Here is an 11,087-nt window from a genome sequence, read left to right as displayed (position 1 = left end):
TAAGGATGCAGCTGCGGTAATGACAGATTGCTCTCATCCGTTCTGACAGGAGTCTGGTTTCTTCACTACTGAAGTCCCTCTTGAAGGCTTTTAGATGTTTTAGTTCTTGTGGATTTCCTGCACTGATGGTAAATGCTCAATCGGGACACCTTCTCTTTTTGCTCCGTAAAGGTGATTGACTCGCCATGTACAGTACTGTTCGTGTGTAGCTGCTACTGTTTCGTTTGTACTGTTCCTTGAAATACTTCTCAGTCTACAACCCTAAAACCCTGACGTGCAACTTAACTCTCTGTCTGACAGGTTGAGGTGGTGGGTTGGCTGCAGTAGTGATGTCCAAATCCACAAGATCAGCCTCCAAGTCCCGGTCTCGATCCCGGTCGACATCGCGCTCCACCTCTCGTTCCAGAAGTCGCTCCAGATCCCGGTCCAGGAAGCATCGCTACAGGTAGATTCCATTTGGTTTTGAAAAGTTTCCTTTAGTAGTGTTATGCCCTAAAAGTATATGTTATTATGGGACGTCACCAAGCCTAATATGATTGTCAATTGTTTTCCTTATTCAAGCATTGATATATTTGTCCTGAGGGCTTATGTACGGAAAGCACAAATTTGCAAATAATAATAATAATAATAATAAATTCAATTTATATAGCACACTTTAAAATCCAAGGACTTCACAAGGTGCTTTACAGATGCACGATAAAAGCAATCAAACAAGGAAAAATAAAAATATAAAAATCAGAATCAGAATCAGAATCAGAATCACTTTTATTGCCACAGTATGCAAGTTACATACGAGGAATTTGTCAGTGTCTGTATGCAGCGTAGTGGTCACATCAATATACAGAGATAAGAAGTAGGAAGATAACTAAAGACAATCGCAAAGTTGCAAGTGCAATCAAATCGAGTCAATAATATACAATATGTACATGAGTGGTGAAGTGTTCTGTGGATGATAAATATGAATTTACGTTGGATTTACATGAGATTTACAGACTGAGTTAAATAGACGTTAAATAGGCAGTGGATTTACATGAATTTACAGTTGGAGTTAAATAAGAGTTTACATTGAATGTACATGAAATTTACAGCCTAGGTTAAATAGGCATTAATGTGCAGGGAATTTACATGAATATATGAATACATGAATATATAAAATATAAAAATAGCTACTAAAAGAATAAAAAGATAAAAGGATAAAAACATAAAGACATAACACGTGTAAAGAGAGAGGGGGAGGAGCCTAGGATAAAGCTAAAATAAATAAGTGGGTTTTAAGTTTTGATTTAAAAACGTCAAAAGAGTCTGTAGCCCTGAGTGGTCCTGGGAGCTGATTCCACAGCCGGGGGCCCAGTGAGGAGAAGGCACGGTCACCCATGCTGGTGAGTTTGGTCCTAGGGACAGAAAGGAGGTTGGAGCTGCATGCTCGGAGTGTCCGGAGTGAGGATTGAGGGGTGACTAGATCTTGGAGGTAGGTTGGAGCAGTGTGATGGATGGCCTTGTATTGCACCTGCCAGACTGAAACAAGGTCAGACTTGCTAAGTAAGTCTTAACAGGTGTTCTATGAAGAATGGCTTTGACCTTGTGACCTTTGACCCAGGGTAGCTTGTTACCATGAAGAGAAGTGAAACTAGCAGGAGGTGCTGCAGCATAGAACTTCTCCCTCATTATTTCACCCATACTTTACAGTATAGTATGCCTTCGCTCTACTCAGTGGGTCTAGTCAATCTGGATAATGGCAGGGTTAAGCTATTGTTCTCACCGCAAGATGAAAGCCTGGAGGAGATACCGGGCCCTATCTTCCCCCTGGCCTTAAAATAGCATTTAACGCCAGGCCAAGCGCTATGTAGTGGGTGTGGTCAACTCAGTCCCTATCTTCCCCTCGGCGCTAACACCCGGCGTTAACCACTTAACCACGCCTTTTAAGCGTAGAATTATGCACAACTGTGCTCATTGGTGAACTGCAATTACGCAATGACATTCTTCCTTTCGAAGCTCCGATCTACTCCATCCATGTCCGGGTTTTGGCTGCATGCTGTCATATCTTCTTCATGCCAATTTGTGTGCTGATCAGCGCAGAGCTTGGTGAGCAGTATAAACTGTGAATGTAGCTGTACATACATGTACATACGTACATGTATGAGCCACATTTTGCGCTAAAAACACATTATGCAGTCCTTCGGACAAAGACGAGTTTTGTGTAGATATGCGTAGCAGAGTCTGGCCCGCACTTGAGTGCAATTTTCTAGTTAATCAGTGTCTTCCTTATGTTTTATGTTTTATTAAACTTGGATGACTAAGTTTGCTGTTTTTGTTTTTGTTTTTTTGCTTACTTGTAACATTCTGGAAATTAGTCAACAATCGGTTACATTTTCAGTTTGGACTTTGATGGTTTAACATGGGCTAAAGATAAGGGGGTTATTGAAGCACAAATGTCTTGATTTCCTCGTCCAGAGTCGTGTCTTTCCCTGCGCTTCATGAGTTTGGTTCTCACATCAGTTTACAGGGCTGGTGCTGGTTCTGGGTGCAGCATGATAATGGATTTGGGCCGGGCCCAAAACTCTGGAGAACTTTATCCAGAGGGAATGATGTGTGACAGAGAAAGTGCAGCAGGTGCTACTACTGTAGATCCAATGCTCGCTGTTGTCTATGCTGCAAGCTTTATGCTTGATGCTTTATGCTTGTGAGCAAGGGAGCTGGAAGGTGGGTGCTGAGGGTGCTGCAGCACCCCCTGGTGACAAGAGATGGGATTTTTGAAATTGTTGGATTTGGCTGTCTTGTGTTTATACCACCAACAAAATGCATTAAAAAAACAGTTTGTGCTTCCCAGCTCTAATCTTATTTCATACGCTCCCTCTTCAAAAGTGTTTGATTTTCATCATAATCTGGTTTTCCATAATAATAATAATAAGTTCAGTGTTTATGCCTGTGTTGCTGTCTGTTGTAGTGTAAAACGACTAAAGGGAGAGCAGGTGCTTACATGAAAGTGAGTGAGAAAAGGAGAAGATACTGAATAATGACATCACAACAGTATAATCATGTTAATTTAAAATTAAATATTCTTCTAAATATGGATGAAAGTCCAAAAAACGTAAAATTTTCTTCGGCGCTGCCCATGCGGGCAGGACCGAGAGTCCCTTCCTTACAGCACCCCCTACCTAAAAGTACTTTCAGCGCCACTGCTTGCGAGGTTCTATAATAATTTGTATGCTGTTGGAAAAACACAAATTCTTTTCTTCACGAATATGCTGTATTAGCATACCTCAGTGGCATATGAAAATATGATCTCAAAGCCACTGCGTTTGTTGTTTGTTGCATTGCCCAAATGAAAATTCCACGGGTGTCAGGTCATCCGCTGGCTATGCTGCTGTGCGTTTGGAAGGCAACGTGTGGTTTCAGTGCTGCCCCTGCTGTTGCTGGCAGAACGACTGTGGCGTGGCAGTGAAGCAGCATCATGGCAACTCATTTCCTGCCAGTGCCACAAACGTATTGGGACCAGTATAGAAGAAGATAGACTTGGATGGCACCTAGTTTGTGCTTCTTGAACTCCCCTTGTACAGGTGCGCATGTGTGCGATGTGGCCACACTGTCACACACATGCAAGCATGAATGCACATACTGTAGGTACGCATCAACACTGCATGCACACATAGAGACACACACAGACAGAGAGGCCATTTACACCTGGCGCTAACATGTGTTTTCTGTGATCAGATAGCAATCAGATTGTGTTTTATCACTTGAAATGCCAGGTGTAAACATCCCCAAAACGCATTGAAGAAGGATTGCAATCTGATCGGCCAAACCACCTCCGGAGGTGGTCAGGGATGCATTGTGTACACATTGAACACAAGTGTAAATGCAATGTGTCCTCTCAATCTGGATACAGCGACTTTATGTGGATTGAGAGGACAACCATTTCTGCAATCTGATTGCAATCAGATTGCAATCAGATTGCAGAAAAACGCATGTTAACACCAGGTGTAAATGGAATCAGGCTGAAGTGATCAAATACAATCTGATTGCAATCTGATCACAGAAAACGCATGTTAGCGCCAGGTGTAAATGGCGTAGACACACAGACAGAGAAACACACAGAACAATTCTTCCTAGTCATAGCATCATGATCCCAGACACTGATCAAACACCTCTCACTGGAAACGTTTTGATAGGTCTGATCATGGAAGTGGAGATATTTCTGAGTTGTGGTCTTACCACACTCTCACCCCACACAGGACTTTAACACTAGAACGGCCACAATTCCATAACTACTAGAATGGCCGTAAGCGTGACCGCTACGTTCCAAACTCTATATAACCTCTCTTGATACTGTAAATAGCCAAATTGAGAAATCAATGTGTTTATTGTGTTAGGATATCCCCAAAAAACCAAGAAAAAAAAAAATGGAAACAATAGGCTAAAAATAGGCCTAGAACCCTGGGAAATTCCAACAATTTTTTATTTTACTACATTGCAAAAGTCGCATAATCATAGCCTCATGGTCCATGTTTAGATTTTTTGGGGTAATTCTATTTTCTTTTCAGAAACAGAAATTAAAAAAATACACATCAAAATCAATCCACAGATTAAAAACTGAAACGGGACTTAATTTTGATCTGCTGCTGAAACCTCTGTGTCTGTGTCATCATCGAGAGAGGGGGGGGGGGGGGGGGGGAGAGACAGATAGAGAGAGGGGGAGAGAGAGAGAGAGGAGAGACATAGAGAGAGAGAGAGAGAGAGAGAGGAGAGACATAGAGAGAGAGAGAGAGAGAGAGGAGAGACATAGAGAGAGAGAGAGAGAGAGAGAGGAGAGACATAGAGAGAGAGAGAGAGAGAGAGAGAGAGGAGAGACATAGAGGGGGTGAGAGAGGGGGGAGAGAGACAGATAGAGAGAGCGGGAGAGAGAGAGAGGAGAGACTTAGAGAGAGGGGGTGATTCATATGCAGCGAGGCTTTCCTCAGAACCAGTCCGTGATGGGCCGGCGTGACTTGATCGGCGGGCTGGATTTGGCCCGCGGGCCGCCAGTTTGAATAGGCTGAAAGCTGATAACATTAATAAGTTGCCAGTTCTGCAAAAAATTTGGTGATATTTTATTTATTTTTTTAATTGTCAAATTGTCAAATAAATAAATCCCCTGCCCTTTTTTAGCCAAGGTTTCTGAACTGGCAGCCAGCCTGTGTATTTGGCGAGCGTAGAGTCAAAGGATTGGAGGAGTAGAAAGATTTTTCTCATATGGGCCATGTGACTGGGCTCTCCACCGGGGCTGTCCATAAGACATGAGAGTCTGAAGCTTTGCACAGTGAGTGTGCGCTGCTGCTGCTCGATGCGCGCTGCCTTCTCTAAACACTCTCTATTCCAATGAAAAAACGCACTAGGTGAGTCCTGGCTGTGTTTTTTTACAGCATGTTTGTAAGGATTTAGAATGCCTTTTGCTTTGCAGTGTGTCACTGGTTTTGCTCTTTGAAACGGTGTATGTTGCTGTAATATAGACTTTGTATACTTTTTAGTGCAATTTCATCCAATTGTCTTACAGTTATTTTCAGATTTTTCTGTAATATCGGTCTTTATAGGCATAGATTTATTTGTAAATAACCAACTGAGCAGTTCTTCTTACTGACTGTTTTAGAGACTGGGAAAAATAAATCATGTGACATACAGTAACTAGTTTTGATGTCTAGTAGTCTGCTGCGTTTGTCACATTTACTCTACACATTGATAATTCCATAAAGATCAGCTGTGGCCTGTTTGCTGTGCGTTTGGTCATGAAGTGTGGTGAGACTATTGTCAAAGGGAGCATGTGCGTTGATTGAAAACAGATTATATGACTCTGGAGACGTGTTCGAGCCTAGGTTCAGGCTGAAGTCCATGGCGTTTTATCAGAGGAGCACCAGCGCCCCCGTGTGGACTGCATTGACCTCGCAGCCTTGTTGAGAGCTGTTAAACGTGGACGTTAAACATGAACATGTGTTTTACTAATAACACTGGATATACAGTATTTATTGCAGGCAACTGCATTACCGTGTGTTTTTGCAGTATTGTGGCATTTCCTTACCAGCTGTTAGGCCACAGCTTCGGTTGAGTTTGGCTGTGACTTGTTAGGATGCATTGAAACAAATGGTTTAAAGGGGTAATCGGCCAGAATCTGTGTTTTTGATTTTGGCGACATGTTTGGTGTTAAAGGGACATTCCACTGATTTTCAATGCTGATTTATTTTGCACAGAATCTCACACATATCCGACAATGTAAACCGTTTTGCAGACAATCATTTAGTTTGACAGTTGTTGAGAGTTGCTTTGAGTAAAGTTGTTGACCAGTGATGTCATTCATGCACAAATTCAATCACTGGTCCACAACTTTACACAAATCAATTATCAACAACTGTCAAACTAAATGATTGTCTGCAAAACGGTTTACACTTTTCGGATATGTGTGAGATTATGTGCAAAATAAATAAGCATTGAAGATTGGTGGAGTGTTCCTTTAAGCGCTCACTGCTGTGGTTGTTGTCTGAACTGCTCTTCTCACAGATCACCTGTCAATCAAACCGTGTGTCCAGTGCTGTGACTCGCCTTTTCTTGGAGTTTCTGTTGATGACGTTTGTTTCTGTAGGTGGCGCTCTTTTCTTTGTCTCTTCAGCCATGGTGGCTATCACTGCTGATGCTAACTACCCAGCTCTGCTTTCTATGTATTCCAAACAAACCTGTGTTGCTGCTGCTGGGAACATGAAATGCACCACTTCCTTTGCAGCAGAGGATTACTTCCTGGAACAGACCTGCCCGTGTTTAGAACAACAAAATGTACAAGATTTCATGATAGGCTATATAGAGTACCGGAGGGATGACGTATTTTTGTAGGCGGAAGACGGAAGTCCCGGATTTCCTGGATCGTACGGGGAAAAGTCAATGGGGTTTTAAAATGGGGATTTCACTTCAATGCATAGAATAAGGTCTGTGGTTAACAAAAGCTTACACTGGCTTTACACGGTGAAACTTTCAGGCAACTAGTTGCAGGTTGCAAATTGCATGAGACATCATTTTCATGCAACTTGACATTTACACAAAACAATCAAGTCTCGTGCAACGCGGTAGTTTGTTTCACTAAAACAAGCTAGCTAGATTGGTAATGTTTCATCTGTCATCTATTGTTTTGCCTTTTCTCTCTCTTGCTACAGTACAGTGTACTAACTTGCATCTTTGTATCTTATTTTGTATCGTTTTCTAGCTGGACATAATATCAATGTTGTATCAGGTTTTCTTCTGCCACTGGCTGGCTACTATCTCTCATTATTATGGGAAGAGAGCCCTCAGTGTATTAATAGCCTGCAATGATACTTATCAGCGTTTTGATTGGCTGTTGCATGAAACTAGTTTCACAAAGTTGAGAGAGTTTTGCAAACTGTTGCAGCTGAGTTTCAGACAAGTTTCAAGTGCGTTGCAGAGGGCTTTAGACCATGCAAATCACTTGCAACTTAGTTTCACCTCAGTTTCAACCAACTAAAGTTGTGTGAAAGTTTCACCGTGTAAAATTAATCACATTTAAGACTTTTGAAGCGTAAATGTGTTTTTAAAAAACGCTCCAAAAGGCATAAAAGTGATTCACGTTCGTGAAGATTATATCTGCTGAACTCAAATGACCGCTCCCATAAACTTTTGTTAACACATTCAGTGCCACAGCGCTTCAGTAAAATTGTCTGGAGCCTGTGCCAGATTCACTTCCATTCAGTTGAAAACAGCTATAGAATTTTTTCTATTATGGCTATATTAACGGGGCTGGACTTTAATGAAAGATTGAACACTCCTGCTTCTTCCAAAGAAGAAATTTTGTTTCTAGACAGTTCCATTATGAAATTACAGCCTCTCAAAAAAGTGCACTTTCATGGGTTTTCTGTCGTTTTTTTTTTCTTTCCAAGTTATAGCCCCTTTTATGAATACCTTTTGCACTCTAATTTCGAGCACAGATCGGGTGGACTCTGGCTGGTGTTTTCTGATGTGGTGGCGTGTGGTGTGGTTTCTGTGCAGCCTGTGTGTGTCACACACCCCTCTCTCCCCCCCCCCCCCCTCTCCACCTCTGAGCTGCGGGCTCCTCCCACACGCACAGTTTGCTTTCTCGACTCGTTTTTGCCCCGGACAGATCCCAGCTTTGCTGCGCGCATCATTTCCTTGATGGGCATCAAGGAAATGATGCGCGCTGGCAAACGCGACTGAACGAAAAGGCTTGGCCCGTTCGGCTTCGGATGCTGCCTTTCTAGGAAATCGTGTGGAGATAGATAGAAGCATAAGAGCTCAGTTGTGAGCGCGGATGCAGCCGAGCCCACTCTCGCTGTAGACGGAGCAATATATAGGCTCTGGCAGAAAGCATGCATCGGTTTCCACGGCTTTCTCCGCTGTCTCCTGTACAAAGTAAAGGATCTGAGGTGGGTGGAGCAGCTCCTGTGACGATGTTTAAGGTGGCGCCGTGTGATCCCTTGAAGGGATTCATGCTCACTGGCTGGGTACGACCTTAAACAGCAGAATTATGGAATAATATGAATTATGATTTTAGGACGTCCACAGACGTCCTTGGCACTGAACGTTACTTTTTTTTAGGACGTCCACAGACGTCCTTGGCACTGAATGTGTTAAAGGGACACTCCACTGAAAAACAATGCTGATTTATTTTGCACATAGTCTCACACACACAGGGAATCTGTAAACAGTTTTGCAGAGATTAATTTAGTTTGACAGATGATTTGACAGATGAGAGATGATTTGAGTTAAGTTGTGGACCAGTGATGTGAGATTCATGCACAAGAAATGACATCGCTGGTCCACAACTTAACCCGAATCAACTCTCAATAACTGTCAAACTAAATGAACGTCTGCAAAACTGTTTACAGTTTTCGTATTATGTGTGAGATTATGCGCAACATAAATCAGCATTGAAAATCGGCAGAGTGTACCCTTTAACCACAGACCGTATTTTATGCATTGAAGTGAAATCCCCATTCTAAAACCCCATTGACTTTCCCCCCATAAGATCCAGGACGTCCGCCTTCCGCCTACAAAAATACATCATCATGGTACTGTATTGGTGGTATAGGTTGAATGAGAAAGTTGAATGCTGCTATTTCATCCTGTGCTTTCTCTCTCTCTCTCTCCTCTCTCATGAACAGCTCTAGGTCGCGGTCACGCTCCAGATCCCATTCTCCCCCGTCTCATAACCGGGAGAAGAAGTATCAGAGGGGATACCACCAGAACAACCGCGAGTTCCGCGGCTACCACCGCGGCTTCCGGAGGCCCTACTACTTCAGGGGCCGTGGGCGGGGCTACTTCCCGCGCGGACGCTACCAGCGGGGGGGTGGAGGTGGCGGCGGTGGCTACCACAACAACAACAACAACAACTTCCGTCCCAACTGGAAGAACTACAACAGACAGCACCCCCAACAACACAACCATCATCATTATCAACAGCAGCTGCAGCAGCAGCAGCAGCAGCAGCAGCAGCAGCAACAGCCACAGCAACCGCCAAACAGCAACCGCTCGCACAGCCCCAAGAAGCGCTGTGGGAGCCCTCCCCCTCGCCCCCGCAGTCACTCCCACCATTCTGACCGCTCCTCATCGCCCGTCTCCAGGCACTCCCAGCAGTCTTCCTCCTCGTCCTCCCACTCCTCCTCCTCTCCTAAGTGCAGGTCGGCCTTGGGGCTGGCTAAACAGAACTCCAAGGATGCGAAAGAGGAGCACTCTGCACCACCCAGGGGTGTCCAGAGGGGAGAAGGAGGAGGAGGAGGAGGAGGAGGAGGAGGAGGAGGAGGAGGAGGAGGAGATGGAGAGCCAGCGGAGCTCCTCGCCGGTGTGTCAGGAGGAGGAGGCGTACACACAGAATGTCCAGCTGGTGGAAAGACTGGAGGAGGGAACTGGCAGGGGCTAACAGACTACAGCAGCAGCCCCAAGAAGGATGGTACTCTGGCGTGCTCAGCTGTTATTGATGGTCAGATCAGCCAAACGACTAACCAGTCCAGTCCCTCGCATAAAAGCAGCACCAATGACAACAGCAATGGCGCCCCCTCCTGGCAGATGGTGGGTAGCTCATCCTCTACCAAAAGCCCCTTGCTGCAGGAAAGCCCCACCACGATCTTTTCCAGCTTTGACTTCTTCTCCAAAGATGACAACCTGGATGGAGATAAAGCAGCAATCTCCATTGCCTTCAAAAAGTAAGTTCTTTCCTAGCCGAAATTCCAACACTTATAGCAAACTGACGGGGTTTATACTTGTGGATTTCACCTTGTGAAATAAAACTTTATTTAGCTCTTAATTGCTTTCACATGCGTTGGTCTGGGGGACTTTTATTTGCTTTTAGAAGTAGGTGTTCCCTCGTTCCTCTGATGTTTCTTTTCATACACCACACAATCATTTTGCTCCTGGTATTTTTCCTTGGCACTGATTTAGGAAATGGTGGTAGTCATAACAAACTAAAATAGGATTGAGTGTTTTAGTGCTTTTCATTGCCAAACCCTTGTGTTATTATGTCTTTATTTATTAGTCTATTTCATTGCTATTTTCCAAAATGCCTTATTTGTATAGAGGCCGCATTGAGACATCCTGTAATATAATGAATTCACTCAAAGTTCAATTTGTGAAGTAGTTTCTTAAAGCAGCTACGAGCAAGATTTTCGATTGTTATTAAACAGTCTAAATGTAATATTGATGCATCACATCTTACCTATAATAGTAGCTGAGACCAAAGCCGTGTGAATCGGAGATTGCTCTCTTGATGATTATAGAGTCTGTCGTCTGTCTTCCGGCGGGCCGGATAAACCCGGAAGTGAAACGAAACGGTTTACGGCAGCTGCCTGCCTTCAACCGTTTCGCTCTGCCTAGCAACAGACCATAAACACGGAGAACGCCATGCAGGGGCTTGCTACTCTCGCGAACATCTCTCGTTATATTCTAACAGTTTGTTTGGAAGTCATTTTGTTATTTTGTGGTTATGGCCGAAGTGGCTGCCGCAAACCGTTTCATTTCACTTCCTGATCTGCCCCGGCCGCAGACAGACTAATTGTCAAGACAACACTGGCCCAAGCGAGACTCCTCGACGTTGGTCTCGTCTACTA

The 11,087-nt window shown here is 43.9% G+C and overlaps 1 protein-coding gene across 1 annotated transcript in view; it reads left to right on the top strand.

Annotated features, from left to right (window-relative positions):
- Window positions 1–325: 325 nt before the first annotated feature.
- Window positions 326–11,087, top strand: part of LOC310771759 (thyroid hormone receptor-associated protein 3-like) — a gene marked incomplete at its 3' end in the record, with an annotated part of 33,783 nt that continues 23,021 nt past the window's right edge. Inside the window, exons 1-3 of the mRNA XM_083664286.1 lie at window positions 326–445; window positions 9,150–9,735; window positions 9,790–10,187. Coding sequence (XP_083520412.1) covers window positions 330–445; window positions 9,150–9,735; window positions 9,790–10,187 — 1,100 coding nt within the window. The 5' untranslated portion in view covers window positions 326–329. The remainder of the gene's footprint in view (window positions 446–9,149; window positions 9,736–9,789; window positions 10,188–11,087) is intronic.

The sequence above is a fragment of the Poromitra crassiceps genome (genome assembly GCF_964638095.1).
Source record: "Poromitra crassiceps genome assembly, contig: HAP1_SCAFFOLD_1175, whole genome shotgun sequence".
NCBI lineage: Eukaryota > Metazoa > Chordata > Actinopteri > Beryciformes > Melamphaidae > Poromitra > Poromitra crassiceps.
Note: the sequence above shows the minus strand (reverse complement) of the source record. Positions and strands in the feature narration are given on the sequence as shown.